This window comes from Erinaceus europaeus, chromosome 3 (assembly GCF_950295315.1).
Source record: "Erinaceus europaeus chromosome 3, mEriEur2.1, whole genome shotgun sequence".
NCBI classification, from domain to species: Eukaryota; Metazoa; Chordata; class Mammalia; order Eulipotyphla; family Erinaceidae; genus Erinaceus; species Erinaceus europaeus.
In genome coordinates, this window is record NC_080164.1 from 119,854,562 (window position 1) to 119,874,513 (window position 19,952).

General features: G+C 39.1%; 1 protein-coding gene across 1 annotated transcript in view; it reads right to left on the minus strand.

The window, feature by feature from the left end:
* LOC132537594 (potassium channel subfamily K member 16-like) overlaps nt 1-19,952 on the minus strand; it is a 53,360-nt gene that overhangs the window by 2,102 nt on the left and 31,306 nt on the right. The window contains exons 2-3 of the mRNA XM_060188452.1: nt 18,364-18,414; nt 17,438-17,492 (exon numbers count right to left, since the gene is read on the minus strand). Coding sequence (XP_060044435.1) covers nt 17,438-17,492; nt 18,364-18,414 — 106 coding nt within the window. The remainder of the gene's footprint in view (nt 1-17,437; nt 17,493-18,363; nt 18,415-19,952) is intronic.

Genomic DNA, 19,952 nt, shown 5'->3' on the forward strand with positions numbered 1-19,952 from the left:
AGTCCTCTTGATTGACTGATCCTCTGAGCATTAAGTAGTGTCCATTCCTATCTCTTTTAATCTTATCTATTTTAAAGTCTATCCTGTCAGATATGAGAATAGCTGTTCCTGCCCTTTTTTGTGGGCCATTGGCTTGAATGATAGTTTTTTCCATCCTTTCACTTTAAGTCTGTGTTTGTCTTGTTGAGTTAGGTGAGTTTCCTGTAGACAACATATTGTTGGGTTGTATTTTCTGATCCATCTTCCTACTCTGTGTCTTTTAATAGGTGAATTCAGGCCATTGACATTTATTGATATCAAAGATTGAAGATATTTTAACGCCATTCTTGTAGAGTTTTAGAGTGTTTTGATATATGTTCTATTTGTGGTGGTCTGGTTGTTTATAGGAAACCTTTCAGAACTTCTTTCAAGGCAGGCTTGGTGATGGTTGCTTCCTTCAACTGTTGCTTGTCTGAGAAGATTTTGATGCTTCCATCTAGTCTGAATGACAATCTAGCAGGATATAGTATTCTTGGCTGAAAGCCTTTCTCATTGAGCACTCGATAGATATCTTGCCATTCTCTTCTGGCCTGTAGTATTTGTATGGAGAAGTCTGCTGCTAATCTTATGGGTTTTCCTTTGTAGGTGACTCTTTGTTTTTCTCTTGCAGCCTTGAGGATCCTTTCTTTATCCTTATTCCTTTCCAATCTAAGTATGACATGTCTTGGTGTCTTTAGGTCTGGGTTAATTCTGTTTGGGACCCTCTGGGCTTCTTGAATCTTTATGTCTTTGGTGTTGTATAGACTAGAGAAATTTTCAGCTATTATGGCCTTGAGAATGCTTTCTTCCTCCCCTTCTCTTTCTTCCTCTGGTAAGCCAATAATGCGTATATTGTTTCTTTTGAAGTCATCCCATAGGACTCTGTTGTTGTTTTCAGCATCTCTTAATCTCTTTTTGAGATCTCTTACTTCTTTTTTAGTTGTCTCTAATTCATCCTCAATCTTGCTAATTCTGTCTTCAGCCTCATTGATTCTATTCTCTCTGCCCTCTACTGCTTTCTGGAGTTCATCTATTTTGTTGCCCTGCTCTGATACTGTTTTAGCTTGTTCAGCTAGTTGCCTTCTTAGCTCAGCAATTTCAGCTTTCAGCTCTCTAATAACCATGAGATTATTAGAATTTTCTTCCATATTCTCATTTGTTGTTCCTGCAGTTCTGATTACAATTTTTTCAAATTCTTTACTCACTCCTGTTATTATTTCCTTAGCTAATGTTTGGATGTTGAACTCGTTGTTTTGTGCTTCGCCCTCTGGAGGACTTTTAGCTGGACTCTTGTCCTGGTTCGAGTCTGCATTATTTTTTCTTGTTGTTTTAACCATTTTATATAAGTTAACAGTTTTTTCAATCCCTGAGTTGGAGTTCAGTGGTGTAAAAGCCTTTTTTTTTTCCCCTGTAGGCTATGGTAGCCTGAGGGCTTTTAAACTATCAATAGGCTTCTTGGCTTAATCAATGACTCCTGACCAAGAGATAAAGCAGGGTGTGGCAGAGATAATCCAGTGGTTATGCAAAGAGACTTTCACAGCCCCTCAGCTATGCCACCGAGGTATAGGTCTTCTCCTGAGTTTCCCGGTTACATCTCTGTCCCCTGGTGTCCCTCCCTGTTGCTGCTCCAGATTCTGAGGGTAGTAGCAATGGAGACTCAGAGTTGCACTTGGTGAGTCTCTGGGGAGTCCTTTCCTCCCTTCAGCTGTCCCCTTGTTGGTGGAGCAGACTGGAGGTGGTGTCTCCACTGACAAACTGTCGAACTGTTAGCAGTCACTTAATCTCTCCTTAGGCCCCTCTCTCCTCTCTGTCACCAGCCACGCGTGTTTGTACTCACGGGTGATTTACTGGGTTTCTGTGGTCATTCTAGTCCTGTCTTGTTTCGGTCCGGGTGGTCTCCTTTGGTATTCCTAGTTGATCCGGGAGAGGAGAGGAGAGGAGAGAAAGCGATCTGCTCACTAATACATTCTTGATGGATCTTCTGCTATACCAGCTCCTATGCTGAACACCATTTGGACTATCTTCTTAATTCTAAGTAACCATTTGACATGGTGGATGGAGTAAATTTTTATTCAAATATAGAAAATCACCACCCAACACACTTCTTCCTGGTCTCTCTTTTTGTTAGAGTGTATTTTATTCTTGGGAGACATCTTTGAGCCATTTATGGCACCCTTTCTGTGCTTCATAAGATACAGTATTTTATCTAATGTGATGCTTATTAGCTTGTTTTGTAGTTGTCTATATATTTATTTATATCCCTTATGACAGTTTAGGTTCCTTAAAGATAGAGTTCGTGACTTTCTTTTCAACCAGTGTTCCCAAGATCTAGTTAGGTGTCAAACACATAGTTGGCCCTCAATAAAGATTTATTAAATTAGCTAGCTTCTTAATGCTGTGGTTTATGGATGTGGGGATTTTTTGCAAAGTGGCCAGGACAAGCATCAGTAGGACTAACTGCTGAAGATTAGTCTCCAGAATAAGGCATAGTAGCAAAGAGGTCCACAGTAGGGAAAGTAAAAGAATTAAATTCAAAACAAAGTTCTTGAAGAAAATGTTGTCTCAAAATCCAAGAAACAAAGTTAAAGAGTAGAGGCAAGTACTTAAATGGTAAGAAAAATCTGGACTGTGCCTCTCAAACTGGGACCTTGTGTTCACAGGGGTATCTGTCAGGGTGCCTTGGAAAACAGGAAGCTATAATACCAACATGGACCATCTTCCTTCTATGTCAAATTTAGTCAATGGTAAGTCCATTTAAGCATTTAATTTATATCAAATATAAAGGGAAATGAAAGTGTTCACAGATTTTAAAAAATTATAAATGTGGGAGCCAGAAGACAGCTCACTGAGTAGAGCTCACATCTTGCCATGCACAATGATCCAACGCACATGAAAGCACCAAGTAAGTGCATGATATCAGAGGAAGCCCCGTGAAGGTGGGATGAGGTTGTCGTGTCTATATGTGTGTGTGTGTGTGTGTGTGTGTGTGTGTGTGTGTGTGTGTGTGTGTCTACCTAGCTATAAACATATCTATCTATAAATCATCTATCTACTTACTTCTCAGCTACCTAGAATAACAAGAATGAAGGAGTTGCTATTCTGAAGCCTTAGTGCCACAATAAATATTAAAAATAAGGAAGATGTCAGAATTACTCTATATTTCCAGTGAGCCACATTATTTTGTTTGCTTGCTTGTTTGGTGTTTTGTTTGCTTTTAGATAGAAACAGAGAGTGAAAGAGATTACAATAGGAAGCTTCCTTCTATGTGGTGGGGGCGGAGTCAAACCTGGGGCAGGTGCATAGCAAATCAGCACGCTATCCAAGTAAGCTATTTCCCTCACCCAAGGCATTCAATTTTGTATAACCAAGTTACTTGAGTCATGTGTTTCCCCCCTTACATTAGGAATAATGATGTATATATATATTTTTGTAAGCAATTTTTTACTTCTACCAGAGCACTGCTCAGCTCTGGCTTATGGTGGTGTGGGGACTGAACCTTAGACTTCAGAGCCCCAGGCATGAGAGTCTGTTTGCATATCCTTTTTTTTTTTTTTTTTTTTGGCCATGTATAAGTTTTTAAGAAGCCTAAAGAGAGCAAGAGACTGACAAAAAGCCAGTCATTTGAAGAAATACAATTTTAGAGGAATTGATGCAACTAATAAGAACAATATTAGACTGGTCTTAACTGTATTTATTTGTATAAGGGAAAATTCTGTGAAGTAGAGAAAATGTTAATTAAGCAAGTGACAAGATCTTTTTAACTGATTTTATAACTTATGAAACAATGCATAAGACAAAACTTGTCACCATTTATCTTTGCTGAAGTGGATACATGAAGACTCATTATGCTGTCCTAATGGTTATGCAAAGAGACTTTCATGCCTGAGTTTCCAAAGTCCCAGGTTCAATCCCCTGCACCACCTTAAGCCAGAGCTGAATGGCGTTCTGGTTAAAAAAATTTCTTTTTTTAATTGTCAACAATAACACTTTTTTACTTATAGAAGAATATTATATACAGGTGAGCAAAAGGAAGAAAATGTAAAAGAAATGTATTCCCATTGCATCATATAGAAATTATTTGCTGCACAAAGTTATGTTATTATATGTAAAAATTAAGGGAGAATATCATTCATTTTCTTCTTTAAAACAAATCTCTTTAAAAAAATCCCTGTTAGAAAATATTGAATTACAAGACTGTCATAAGTATACAAATGTGCATTCATTTGATTAATAGTTTCTCTGTGAATTGACTGAATGTCAGAACACTTAGTTTGCTTTAGAAACTTCTGAAGAGCTTTAGTAGCCTAACAAGTTATTTATTTCCCCTCCCCTCCAGGCTTCTTGCTCTTGGGTGGGTCATGAAAGTGGGGAAGTTGGTGACAACTAATGTTAAATAAATAACCTGTAGTTCAAATTGCCTCACTCTCTTCACCTCTTATAGGCAGCAGCAGGTAGCTTGGTTTATACTTTATCTGAAATTTTTTTTAATGTTTTATTTATTTATTATTGTATAGAGACAGAGAGAAATTGAGAGGGGAAGATAGAGAGGGAGAGAAACAGAGATACCTGCAGCCCTGCTTCACCACTTGTGAAGGTTTCCCCCTGCAGGTGGAAACCAGGGGCTTGAACCTGGATCCTTGCACACTGTAATGTGCATGCTTAACCAAGTGCACCACCGCCTGGCCCCTTTATCTGAAATCTTAAAGTAAACAAGCTGGTGTTCAAATAAGGGGGGGGGAGTAAAGCTTTTGTTACAGATAACTACCAAAATTGGAAATAAGACTTAAGAATTTCATTTATTTGTTTGTTTGTTTGTTTGTTTGTTTATAAATAGGAAACTCTGGTGGTCTGGGAAGTGGCACAATGGATAAAGCATTAGACACTCAAGCTTGAGGTCTCGAGTTCAATCCCCAGCAGCACATGTACCAGAGTGATGTCTGGTTCTTTCACTTTCTCTCCTATCTTTCTCATAAATAAATAAAAATCTTAAAAAAAAAAAAAAAAAAAAAGGAAACACTGACAAAAACCATAGGATAAGAGGGGTACAACTCCACAGAATTCCCACCACCAGAACTCTGTAACCCATCTCCTCCCCTGATAGCTTTCCTACTCCTTATCCCTCTGGGAGCATGGGCCAAGGGACATTATGGGGTGCAAAAGGTGGAAGGTCTGGCTTCTGTAATTGCTTACTCACTGAACATGGACATTGACAGTTTGATCCATACTCCCAGCCTGTCTCTCTCTCTCCCTGGTGGGGTGGGGCTCTGGGGAAGTGGGGCTCCAGGACACATTGGTGGGGTCATCTGCCCAGGGAAGTCCAGTTGGAATTACGGTAGCATCTGGACTAATAATTTAATTACTTACTCCTTTCTTCTGGTATCAGTGAAAAATATGGATTCAGGATTTTAATCCATTTATATATCCTGTAGTTCACACAGCTCTTTTGTTAAAACATACTGTAGAAGTCATCACAGGGTAGAGAAGAGCAGTATACTATTGTGATAGTACTATAAGTTTTATTTTATAATTATAATAATAATAGTTATTATTATTATTTTACTGTCCAGGTCTGGTTTATGGTGGTACAGAGGATTGAACCTGAGACTCTGGAGCCTCAGGCATGAGAGTCTCTTTGCATAACCATTATGCTATCTACCATCACCTTATGCAAGGGGTAGAGAGACAGCATAATGGTTATGTAAAAGACTTTCATGCCTGAGGCTCTGCAGTCCCAAATTCAATCTCCAGCACCACCATAAACTAGAGCAGAGTCTTGCTCTGGCCTTTCTTTCTCTGTCCTTACATCAAACCTCTGTCATTAAAATGAACTATTGAAAGGAAAGTAAAAAAAAAATAGCAGGTAGTGTCATCTTCCCATGGAATCTCTATGTTAACTACATTCCTGTCAGCTTTGCAGTTTAAGCCATTTTGTAGTACTAAATTTGTAGAGTATTCAAACCTCAGGTATTTTAAGAATCTGGTTTGGGGGTGGGGTTAGATAACATAATGGTTATGCAAAGAGATTCTCATGCCTGAAGCTCCAAAGTCCCAGGCTCAATTCCCTGCACTTCTTCTTCTAGCGTTTGCCCTTCTTCCATAGCCAGTCAACAGCATCAGGTTGAGCCTGATGTAAAGTTTCGAGACCTCCTTTGAATCTGGAGAGGTGGCAGTCGTTGACTATGTGGGTTATAGTCTGTCTGGAGCCGCAGGGGCAGTTTGGGTCGTCTCTGCCCCCCACCCCCACCCCCCGGCGGTGGAACATAGTGGAGCACTGGCCATGGCCTGTTCGATAGCGATTGAGGAGGGCCCAATCATAACATGCTAGGTCAAAGCCGGGTTGACGCTTGCAGGGGTCTGTGATGAGGTGTTTGTTCTTTACCTCAGCTGACTGCCAACTCTGTTTCCAAGAGTCTGGAACAGAGAAGTTCAGTGTAGGCGTAGGGGACCAGATTGGGTGACGAGACATCAAGCGTTGAACAGGGTGGGCAAAGGTATCCACGTATATTGGCAGGTCCAGTCGAGCATAGACGTGGGAAATGAACTTAGATGATGCCGCATCCCGACGAATATCTGGCGGGGCGATGTTGCTAAGAACTGGCAGCCATGGAACCAGGGTGGAATGGATGGTTCCAGAAATTATCCTCATGGAGGAATATAATTTGGAATCGACCAAGTGGACATGGGGGCTACGGAACCATACTGGGGCACAGTATTCTGCAGTGGAATAGCGTAATGCCAGAGATGATGATCGTAGTATGGAAGCGCTCGCGCCCCATGAGGAGCTGGCCAGTCTTGCAATGATGTTATTCCTCGCGCCCACCTTTGCTGCAGTTTTTATGAGATGATTGTGAAATGACAGAGTGCGATCGAGAGTAATGCCAAGATAGACTGGCTGGGCTTCATGCCGGATTCTCGTATCGCCAAGCTGCGATTAAGCTCACGCGAGGCCGAGGCATGGTGTAGATGGAAAACAGATGATACCGTTTTTGCAGTGCTAGGGATTAGTCGCCATTTTTTACAGTAATCAGATATCAGAGACATGTCTTTCGTGAGTGTTTCCTCGAGGATGTCGAACTTGGATGCCTGAGTTGCACAGCAGATGTCATTGGCGTAGATGAACTTCCTTGAAGAAGTTTCTGGAAGGTCATTGATGTAAATATTAAATAGCGTAGGAGCCAGAACAGAGCCCTGGGGAAGGCCACTTGAGACAAGTCTCCATCTGCTAGACTTGTCACCCAGATGCACCCGGAATCTTCTGTTTTGGAGAAGAAACGATATAGTGTTGGCCACCCATGGAGGCAGGCATCTTGAGATCTTGACTAGGAGACCAAGGTGCCAGACCGTGTCATAGGCTGCTGTGAGATCAACAAAGACAGCACCCGTCTTTAAATTCTTCTGGAATCCATTTTCAATGTAAGTTGAGAGGGCCAGGGCTTGTTCGCAGGTAGATCTTCCTGGGCGGAAACCAGCTTGGGCGGGTGATAGGAATTTCTCTGTAAGATGAGAAATATGTGACAGAAGCAGCCTCTCAAGGAGTTTGTAACACACGGAAAGGAGAGAAATTGGTCTATAGCTGGCGGCCAGTGTTGGGTCTTTCTTTGGTTTCAAAACCGCTATTATCTTCGCACGACGCCAAACTTTGGGCATAGACTCAGATTCCAAGATGTGGGACAGGAATGAAGCGAGCCACTTCTTTGCTGCTGCACTGACATACCAGAGCTGATCAGTGCTCTGGTTAAAAAAAAAAAAAGTAAAATAAAGAATCTGCTTTGATTCCAAAAGCATTGTTTGTGCCTAATTGACAAAAGTAAACTGATTTAGGAAACTGACCTTAGAGTCTTTAAAAAAAACATTTTTAAATTTTATCTACTGTTTATTTGAGGTTAATTGGTTACAAGACTGTAAAATTACAGTGTATAGTTTCACACCACCACCAAAGTTCTGTGTCCCAACCCTCCCACCTCCGAGAGATAACCACATTGTCCTCTCAAATCTTAGAAACAATTTGCTTGCTTCTGTGGCTTTTTTATTTTATTTTTCAAATTCATGGGTGTGTCAAATCTCTAGGTTACACATTGAGTGAAATGATCTGTCGTCTTTCATTTCTTTATTTGTTTCGCTATGCATAATCACTTCCTATTCCATTCATTTTTGTCCCAAAGGACACAATATTATCTTTTTTAAAAATTGCAGAGTAGTATTATACCATGGAATATGCATCCCACAACTTCTTTCCCCCCCCACCAGGGTTATTGCTGGGCTCCTGCCTGCACCATGAATCCACTGCTCCTGGAAGCCATTTCCCCCCCTTTTTTGTTGCCCTTGTTGCTGTAGCCTCGTGTGGTTATTATTATTACCATTGTTGATGTTGTTCGTTGTTGGATAGGACAGAGAGAAATAGAGAGAGGAGGGGAAGACAGAGAGGGGGATAGAAAGATAGACACTTGCAGACCCGCTTCACCGCCTGTGAAGTGACTCCCCTGCAGGTGGGGAGCCAGGGGCTCGAACCAGGATCTTTATGCTGGTCCTTGCATTTTGCACTATGTGTGCTTAAACTGCTGCGCCACCGCCGGACCCCCCCACAACTTCTTTAACCAGTTATCTGTTGATGGGCATTTAGGCTGCTTTCAATCTTTGGCTATTGTGTATAGTGCAGCTATGAACATAGGGGTGAATATGTCACTTTGAGTTAGTGTTTCAGTATCATTTGTATAAATATCTAAGAGTGGTATTGCTAGATCATAAGGTAATTTTATTTTTATTTGTTTGGGGACACTCCACATAGGCTTCCCTAGGGATTGCACTGTTCACATTCCCGTAAGCAGTGTAGCAGAGTTACTTTTTCTCCACAACCTCGCCAATACCACTGACCAGAGTCTTACTGATCTAACTTCCAAGCCCAACCATAAGTTTAAAAATAAGCATATATGATACAATTCCAGTCAGTGATAAATGAGCAGAGGGTTTCTAGAGACTACTAGAAGGCTCTCTTTTCTTTATAACAAGTGATAGTTCATCTTTCTTTCTCTGAGTACAAATGAGGAAGCACTAATCATACTCAATTGCAGCTGGAATATATCCAGCAATTATTAGGAAATCTGCTATAGAATAAAGCAAATATTTTGGATGACAAAGAGACAGAAAGAACCTAGTTTCTTGAGAATATATCCATTAACAAACAGACCTGAGGTCTGCCCTACCTATTTGATGTAGCATTTAAAAAATATATTTATTTATTTATTTCCTTTTTGTTGCCCTTGTTGTTTTTATTGTTGTTGTAGTTATTATTGTTGTTGTTATTGATGTCATTGTTGGATAGGACAGAGAAAAATGGAGAGAGGAGGAGGGGAAGACAGAGAAGGGGAGAGAAAGATAGACACCTGCAGACCTGCTTCACCAGCCTGTGAAGTGACTCCCCTGCAGGTGGGGAGCCAGGGGCTCGAACCGGGATCCTTATGCTGGTCCTTGCGTTTTGCACCATGTGTGCTTAACCCGCTGCGCTACCACACGACTCCCCATAGCATTTTAATATTTATAATTTAATAGCATTAATAACTTGAATAATTATAATGATAAAATCAAATATACCGTTTCAATTAATTTTGAGTTGGATGGTCTATTATATTCTGTGAAGACTATCCTGACACTACACAGTTAATTATTTTGTCTACTTAACAATACATCATGAACATCTGTCCATGCCAATAAATTAAGTCCTAGAATATTAGTTTGAGTATTTATAGTATTCCTTTGTGCACCTGTATCTTTCCAACATCTCCAAAATTTCACTGTTGAATCCTCTTGTACTGAAAAATGTATATATTTCTTTACCATTTATCATAAATCTTAAGAACATGGTTCCAATATCAGTACTCTTTCTGAAAGTAGCACAGACCTTCCAATGAAAGAGTATAGTTAATAAGATAGCAACTGTATGTTCAAAACTGTTCTATCAGGACCAGGAAATGGCTCAGGGTTAGAGTGTGTTACTTAATTTTGTGAGGCCCTGAGATCGGCTTCCAGCACCACATGAGAAAGGAACAATGGCAAAGCAAATAGAACCTCTTGGGTGACAGAGTGGTGCTTTGGTTTCTCTCTCTCATAAAAAAACAAACAAACAAACAAATATATATATGACTATGCTAGGATAGCAATGATTTTTATGAAGTAAAAATTTTATATGCTGTTGCCTTTGTCTCCACCCTTAGAGAAAAGGTTACAATAGCTTGATGCTATAATAATTTTGCCACCTCATACAAGATGTTATGCAAAGTTCCTCCTCACTGAGCTCCAGGCAAAGGTGGAGCTTTGAACTATTTGAACTATATAGGGTTAGACAGTCTTGGTGCTCACAGAAACTGTGGCTTTTGAACAATCAGGTCTTTAGAAAACTTCACTTAGCAGATTTTTTTTATTAGCAATTTAATAATGATTGACAGGATTGTAGGATAAGGGGTACAATTCTATATAATTCCCACCACCAGAGTTCCATATTCCATCCCGTCCATTGGGAGCTTTCTTAGTCATTATCCCTCAAAGATCTTTATGGGGTGCAAGAAGTAGAAGGTCTGGCTTCTGTAATTGCTTCTCCACTGGACACGGGTGCTGGCAGGTCAATCCATACCCACCCCCGCCACCTGTTTCTATCTCTCCCAACTGGGGTAGGCCTTTGGGGAGATGGGGTTCCAGGCTACATTGGTAAGGTGATCTGCCCAGGGAAATCAGGACGGCATAATGGTACCATCTAAAACTTGGTGGCTGAAAAGCATTAGGATATAAAGCGGAACAAATTGCTAAATAATCAGCAACCTAAAGGTAAAAATATAGCAGGGCCCCTTGGAATATACCTAAAATAGACTCTCTAGCTTCTTCCAACATAAAGACCCCAAATTTCATCCACTAGACACTTAGTAGATTTTAAGCTTTACTTCATGTTAAACAGTTTTCCTTGGAGTAAATGCAATCTTCTAAAAAAAAAAAAGAGGTTATATTACTAGATCAGAATTACTAGATAAACTTATTTAAACATTTATTTTTTATGTATTACATGTGAGAGACTATTTCACATGGGACGTAAAGAGAGAGAGAGAAAATAAGGGCACCACTGTGGTACATGTGTAAAGACCAAATTGAAAATCTCATGGGTACAACTCAAATGCTCTAACAGTTGAAATAATTTTGAAATGATCAGGCCAAAATACCTTCAATTTTATATCTAACATTCCTTTCTGTTATAAATGCCCACCAATGTAGGTAGAGAAAAATTGTAAAGGAGCAATAATTAGTCATATCAAGCACTACGTTATGCCAGGAACTTGGTCCAGTCTGTGAGGCAATAAGTCAGCATAAAACAGCAAAAGAGAAGTTAGAAAAGTAAAGGTTGATGCACTGGCCAAAGAGAGAGAAGAGAGAGCTTATGTCATGTGTTGTATGTGTCTACATGCACACTTCACTTTTATGTGTTTCGTTCAAGAGTAATTGAAAAGTTCCAGAAAGATAAAAAATCTTGAGGTCCAACCTGGGTGACAATATGATTCTAACAAAACAAACAAACAAAAATGTTTAAACCATAAAGATTGCAAATATGTGTTCCACTAAATTTGACTACATCTATTCTGGGTGCTTGCCTTTATTTATGATGTGTTTGTCAAAATCTTTTTAAAAAAGAAAAAAATCAAGAAGGAAAAGAAAGGGAAGGAAGGAGGGAAGGAAGGAGGGGGAAAATAAAAGAAAAAAGAAAAGACTAAGGTTCATTTTTAAATTCTGGCACAAATAGGTCAATTTACGTCTTGTTCTAGAGTTGGCATGGATCCTAATCCAGATTATATTAAGAGTGAAATATTAAAAACCAAATAAATCTTAAAATTAGATTATTGTATTACTTTTTATTCACATATATTCCTTATAAACTTGGTTTTGTGATCCCAAGCAACTTTTACTAAATGTGTTTAAAAGTATTTTTATAAAATGAGAATTTTTTTTTTCCCTCACCAAAGCTCAGTGCCTATACAATGAATTGTCCACTGCTCCTGGTGCTTTTTCTTTTTTTTTGGTAGTGGTTACAAAAAGAAAGGGGGGAAATAAAATAAAATAAAAGAAGAAGAAAAATAGAACTTGCAACACTATTTCATTGGTTATGAAGTTTCCCTCCTGCTTACTTATTCTCTGATCAATAAAGGCATTGCATTGCATTCCCGTTCAGCCACGAGTTCCTGGTCTCTTCTCTCTCTGGCGACGCTAGCCTGGCACCTCCCCTCCCCTTCCTTTTCCTTTTTGCCACCAGAGTTATCACTGGAGCTTGGTGCTTGCAGAATGAATCCATTACTCCTAGTGACCAATTATGTATGTATGTATGTATGTATGTATGTATTTATTTATGATCTGATAGAACACATTGAAATTGAGAAAGGAGGAGGAAATAGGGAAAGAGAAAGAAAGATATCTATAGCCCCTGCTCTTTGCCTGTAGGGATGACTCTTCATGAGTGATGAAGTAGTGCTGCAGGTGTCTCTCTTCCTCTGTCTATCCATCCCCCCATTTCTTTGTGTCCTGACAAATTTAATTTAATTTGAAAAGCAAATAGCAGTGGATTTGTAGTGCCAACAGTGAGCCCCAGTAATAACCCTGGTGGGGAAAAAAGAAGGAAGGAAGGAAGGAAGGAAGGAAGGAAGGAAGGAAGGAAGGAAGGAAGGAAGGAAAGAAGGAAGGAAAGAAGGATGGAGGGAAGGGGAGAAAGAACAAAAGAGAGAAAAGAAAGAGAAAGAAAGAAAGAAAGAAAGAAAGAAGGAAGGAAAGAAAGAAAGAAAGAAAGAAAGAAAGAAAGGAAGAAAGAAAGAAAGAAAGAAAGAAAGAATCACAACCCTGCTCTCCTGCAGGTGGGGAGCAGGGCCTTGAACCCTGTCCTCATGCATGGTAATGTGTACACTTAGCCCCCACTTGCTTATTTCTTATCTATTCCTCTGTGTCTCATCATTGCTTTGCAAAGAATCATCTCATTTTCAAATTTACATAAAGCCTCATGTCTCTAGCATGATTCCCATCTCAAGAGTCCAGCTGTCCACAAGCCCGTAAGTCCATCAAAGCTGAGTCATGACCTCACCATATCTGGCTGATTCAAATACCACATAAACTGTGGTTAGAGGAGATCAAAACATTTAGTAATACAAAACATTGCATTTTATTTTAGAATTGTGGGCTATAATGTGCAAATAATAAATCCAAAGAAATGACACAGTCACCAAGATTATTAAATTTAAATCTTGGGCTCTAGGCAGTGGTGCAACTGTTTGAGCACACATAGTACAGTGTTCAAGGACTCGGGTTCAAGCCTCTGCTCCCCAGCTGCAGGGGGAAAGCTTCAAAAAAGTTTAAGCAGTCTCTCTGTCGCTCTCTCTCCTTCACCTTTCTCTCCTTCTCTCTCTTTCTCCCTCTTCTTTCTCAATTTACCTCAAATAAATAATAAAGAAATTGTGGTCCAGGAGGTGGCACAGTGAATAAATCACTGGATTATCAAGCATGAGGTCCTGAGTTCAATCCCTGGCAGCATATTCAGCAGAGTGATGTCAGTTGCTTTCTCCCTTTCTTTCCTCCTATCTTTCTCACTATTAAATAAATAAAAATTTTTAAAATAAATAATAAATTAAGTAAAAAAAAATCAAAATTTTGAATCTTAACTCTGTTTCTGTGACCCCAGGCAACTATTACTAAACTTAATCTTGTTTAAAACTATTTTTATAAAATTAGAATTTTTTTTATTTTTTTATTTATTTTTAATATTTATTTTATTTTTATTTTATTTATTTAATTTTTTTTTTATTGTTATATGGAAAACTGGGAAATGTTATACATGCACAAACTATTGTATTTACTGTTGAATGTAAAACATTAATTCCCCAATAAAGAAATCTAAAAAAAAAAAGAATATCTTTTTTTCCTTTGTCACCATCTTTATTACTCAGGTTTGGTGCCTGCACAATGTATCTACTGCTCCTGGTGGCCTTGTTTTTTTGTTTTCTTTCTTCTATTTGATAGGAAAGAGAGAAATTGAAATAGGAGGAGGAGAAAGAGAGATGGTGTAGCACTTCTTCACCATTCCTGAAGATTCCCTCCTTCCTTCTCCCTACCCCCTAGGAGGGGATCAGGGTTTGAACCCTGGTCCTTGTGCATGATAACATGTGAATTTTTTTTTTTGCTCAACTGGTCTTGAGAATAATATCTTTTTAACCCAGGCTTAGTATGTAAAAGAAATGACAAAAATATGTTTAGGGGACCAAACAATAGTAAATTATTGATAAATGTGGATTTTTCTTCACTCCCTCTTAACAGCAGTGCAAATTCTGCAGTTAACAGTGTAAATTTGAGCTAAGGGAAATACCATAGCAGTAGTGTTCTAGACCGGCTTGTCTGAGATTTCCAGATTAAATCCCTGATACTACCATCTGCTAGAGCTAAGTCATTCTCTGGTCTCATGGGCCAGTGAACTAATTCATGTGGATTGTGTGCTGCTTTGCTATGTGCCTGGCCCCAGTTTGAGCCTGGCCCCTGTTGGTCTGCTTCTAAGACCCCTTCTGTTTTGATCATCACATCAGGTTCCCCTGCATTGCTTAAGGCTGTGGTCTATTTACATAATCACTGTTTTACCTGAGACCCTCCCTGCCTGCAGGGCACTGGTTTAATCCCACTGGTTCGAACTCTCTTTTCACTCCACCCCCTCTCCTAGTCACACCCTGTTTTTACACCCTACCTCTTCCTTCCTGGAGAGTATAAATGCAGATGAATAAAGCCAGCATGGCACTGCACTGCTTCCAGCTCAGCCATGAGTCCCTGGTCATCTGTCTCCCGCCTGCGAAGCTAGTCCGGCATCTGGTGCCTGAACAGGGACCGGCAGGCTCCCCACCTTGTTGAAAGAAGTGTCAGTACTATAGTTTCTCTGTTTCCTCTCTCTCTCTCTATCTCTGCTTCTTTCCCTCTCTGTGCCTATCTAAACATTTTTTTTTAATTTTATGGTCTCTCTCCCACTCATGATTACAAATAAGTAAACATTTTATAATATAAGTTCATTTAGCTTTGAGGAATAAAAATAAAAACTCATTTTTCCAGTTCATGCATAAGTAAAAGTTTTAAATGAGTTGAATGCACAAGTTGACATTTTAATTTTCCTTTACCCTAATTTAATTTTGCCTTCTGAAAATGCTTCTTTAAAAGCAAATTATTAAATGTTTGAATATATAAAAATGAAATATTTCTAGTGTATGTACACTATGCAGGCATGCATTATGTCTATGTATCTAATGTATATACAAAAATTTACAAGACAGCTTGTTAATTTACAATGAGAAATATTGTAGTCTGGTTGAGTGCACCATATTTTTTTAGTTTTGTGTGACGTGCCCATTGTTCTCTTCTGATAAGCAAATATACTGAGAAATGAAATATCAGAATATCCTTTGAAGAGGTTAAAATCAACACAATAAACGTTACCTGTATAACCCTATTGTACTTGGCATATCTTGCACCATCGTGGATCGCTATCAACTATGGTAATCAAAAACTAGACTCTCCCTTATTCATTAGTATAGTGTTTTTCCTTTCTTTCTTTCTTTCTTTCTTTCTTTCTTTCTTTCTTTCTTTCTTTCTTTCTTTTTTTTTTTTTTGCCTCCAGGGTCATTTCTGGGGCTCAGTGCCTGCACCATGAATCCACTGCTCCTGGAAGCCATTTTTTTCCCCTTTAGTTGCCCTTGTTGTTGTAGCCTTGTCATGGTTATTATTGTTGTTGCTGTTGATGTCATTCGTTGTTGGGTAGGACAGAGAGAAATAGAGAGAGGAGGGGAAGACAGAGAGGTAGTGAGAAAGATAGACACCTGCAGACCTGCTTCAACACTTGTGAAGCGACTCCTATGCAGGTAGGGAGCCGGGGACTCGAGCAGGGATCCTTATGGCAGTCCTTGCGCTCTGTGCCACATGCGCTTACCCCCTGTGCTACCGCACAACCCCCATGTTTTTTCTTTAATAATGAGTGGTAGGCTTTGACGCTCTGTTTCTGCTTCAACTGTTCATCTATTGCGTGTGTGCTCTCCCACCCCGTGTGTGTGTGTGTGTGTGTGTGTGTGTGTGTGTGTGTGTGTGTGTGTTAGAGAGTTGGCACATATCATATGAAAGTTCAATAGTTACTATACAAAGACTTAGAAGTATATTTGGGCTATGTATTCTAACAGTGGCTACTTATAGCATCTATTAATCAGTGCTTATAAATTAATGACTTACATTCCCATTGGGCCACAGAAGTGTTTGCTTATAACATGTTGTTTTATAGGAGAGGACAGGGAGATAGTGTAGGTGTTGTGCACCAGATATTCATGTAATTAAAATTAAAAAATCTTCACACCAGGAGAGCTCCATGAATGACTGAACAATGTTGTGTTGGTTCTGCTTTCTCTGACAGTACTTATCTTATCAATTAAAAAAAAAATTAGTGAATGAAAAGTTGGACTGGAGAGGCCACTCACTCAGTTCTGGGTTCATTTTCTAGTGCCACTTTAGAAAAAAAACAAAAAAAACTTTGTATAAAAGTGAAAATGATCAGGTGTCAATGTTGAAAATATGACTTATCTTTAAAATATGAGGTTTTGGGAGTCGGGCTGTAGCGCAGCGGGTTAAGCGCAGGTGGCACAAAGCACAAGGACCGGCATAAGGATCCCGGTTCGAACCCCGGCTCCCCACCTGCAGGGGAGTCGCTTCACAGGCAGTGAAGCAGGTCTGCAGGTGTCTATCTTTCTCTCCTCCTCTCTGTCTTCCCCTCCTCTCTCCGTTTCTCTCTGTCCTATCCAACAACGACGACAACAATAATAATAACTACAACAATAAAACAACAAGGGCAACAAAAGGGAATAAATAAATAAAATAAATATTTAATATATATATATATATATGTATATGAGGTTTTGGCTTTTCTTTCATAGTCACATCTGGGAAATTAAATGTTTGTATCCCGAGATCATCATTGAGTTGTCTTTAAATCACAGCTTCTCTTTTAAATGGATGTGCTAACCAGTTCCTCCACCACCTTCACATTGCCTGCTGCTTCGTGGTATTAAAGCCTAATGTCATGGTCATTGTTCTTATATTACACGATATTTATGCAGTTCCATCACATCAAACCTCTGTTGATGTGTGAGTTTACCACCAACTCCTCTACCTCTTAAGTCTTGTCAAGGTTCTACCAGGGTCTCCGCTGTATTAAAGAGATTATCAGTAGCTGAAAAGGTAACATCTTGTCAGCAGTACGATGCTATGTAACTAATTTCCATATGCTACTTGGCTCCTTTTTCATTTTTTGTTTTTTTAATACATACCCTAAGCACTGTGGTATTAACAAATTCTAAACTAACACACTCTAAGCACATTTTTTCCCCTCTCAAACCGTATACTAGACTCAGTTCTTTGATTCGATCATTGTTGTGTTCCCAATATCTGTCCTAAAATGCAAATAGACAAAGGTGTGGAACATGAAGAAAGCACCTCACCCATATAAACAAAGCCATGAGTGAGCACTCAGCTCTGGTGTTTCTATGTTTATAGCAATTGCACCACGCCAAAAGGATAATTTCACTGTCACAATTCATTCAATGCCTGCCTTGTTATGAGAAAATTTAGGCTTGCACATTTTTTCTGTTTTGCTGAAGTGTATATCTTACATAACTAAATATAGAAATAACCTTCATGATTTTGCGTGTCAGTTTTGTAATGGGGGCATGCTCTTTACCTGTTTCTCTTTCTACATGAGGCTTGGATTTCTATTTGGGATGTTTACACTTTTTAAAAAATATATGTTTATTTATTCCCTTTTGTTGTCCTTGTTGTTTCATTGTTGTAGTTATTATTGATGTTGTCGTTGGATAGGACAGAGAGAAAAGGAGAGAGGAGGGGAAGACAGAGAGCGGGAGAGAAAGATAGACACCTGCAGACTAGCTTCACTGCTTGTGAAGTGACTCCCCTGCAGGTGGGGAGACGGGGGCTTGAACCGGGATCCTTATGCCAGTTGTGTTTTGCGTCACCTGCGCTTAGCCCTAGCCCGCTGCACTACCACCCGACTCCCTGTTTACACTTTTTTAAACTCTTATTTTGATACGTAGAACTAAAATCCCATCAAGTCCCAAATGAACCAGCAAACACGTTCTTTGAGAAAAAAAATACCTTTTTCATGAAATTAGTCGTTATTTTATACTAAACAGAGTTGATTTTAAACAAAATATGTTGGTCTTATTATATAATTAGCATTTTAAAAATTCCAGCAATATTAGGTTCCTAGTCTAGTACTCTTTTTCTTTTCAGATATTTCTGACTTACTATGCTGTATTGTTTGTTCCCATAAACCTTTAAATCACTTTCTTTCAAGGGCTAAGGAGATAGCATAACTGTTATACTAAGAGATTTTCATGCCTGAGACTCAGTTCCAGTTCCACCATAAACCAGAGCTGAGCCGTGCTCTGGGGAAGAAAAAAAAAAAGAAACAGTAAGGTCACAAGAATAGGCCTTGACTTTTAGTAGTTTTAATACTGCCTGTACATATTAGTAGCTCAGTGACATAGTATGATGAGCCCAGTTTAAGAGTTGAGAGTTAGAAATAATTGAGCCTTTGGAACTAAAATTATAATTTTATTGTCCAAAATGAGAAGTCTACCATCCTCATTCTGATTCCATTCATGCTCCCAGCTTAGTCAGTTTCTTTCAGGATAAATAATGTCTTTGTCCAATCCCTTATAACAAGGTACTACTCTTAAAGAGCATATAAACCGCATGAGAAGGCAAAATACAAAAGAAAGATAAAATATTTGCAGTGCGGATGCCAAAGTTTATCTTGTGAACTATATACAGACAGAGAAGCAGGGAGTGAGAAAGTAAAAGAGGCCACAGCACCAATGATTCCTTCAGTGAGGTGAATGTCAGGCTTGAGCCTAGGTTGTGCACAGGACAAAGGAACAGTATTCAAATGAGCCATTTCACCAGCCTTTTATATATATTTAAAACTCCTAGTAATAAATATGAAAGATAAGTATAGGGGTCAGGAGAAAGCTCACCCAGTAGAGAACACATTCTACCGTGCACAAGGACCTGGGTTTGAGTCCCAAGCCATTCATGGGTGCACCATGGAGCTAGGCTGTGGTGATTCTCCTTTTCTCTCAGTCTCCACCTCTGTGCCACCCTCTATAGTAAGAAGAAAAATAAAAATAAAATAGTGCACAGGGAGTGGTAGAGGCATGCAGTCTCTAAGCCCTACTGAAAATTCTGCTGGCAGGAAACAAAGACAAATATGTTTAATAAAAAAATTAAAATAAAGGTAAATAACTGATGTGGGCCTAGTGGTATTGCACCTCATTGGGCTCACACATTATAATGCACAGGAACCAGGGTTCAAGCCCCAGGTTCCCACCAGATGAAGGAAAGCTTTAGGAGCAGTCAAACTGTACTGTAGATGTGTATGTATCCTTCCCTCCCTATTTATCTCCCCCACCCCTCTCAATTTCTTTTTGTCTCATGCAAAATAAATAATAATTATACATGATTTTTTAAATAAAACTACTCTCATTACTAAAACATAAATAACTGGCAATCCATTGAAAATATACAAAGGGTAAAGATCTTGAAAGATATTAGTCTCATTTGTAATAAAAATGCAAACTTTAACAAAAATATACTGTAGGGAAAAATGGGGGGGGGGTATCTCCATACACACCTCTTTTTCCTTAGACTGGCTTAAAACATATACTGGCATGAGAGATATCAGTAAGAGAAAAAGACAAATTTAATTTCATATACATGGAGGTTCATAAAGAATGTTTCCCCCTCTCTGAACAGGCAAGAAGGTCTTTAAATGTTCTAATTTTAGAGGAAGTAGAAGAATCGGAGAAAATTCTTGTATTTAGGATAAAGGAAGG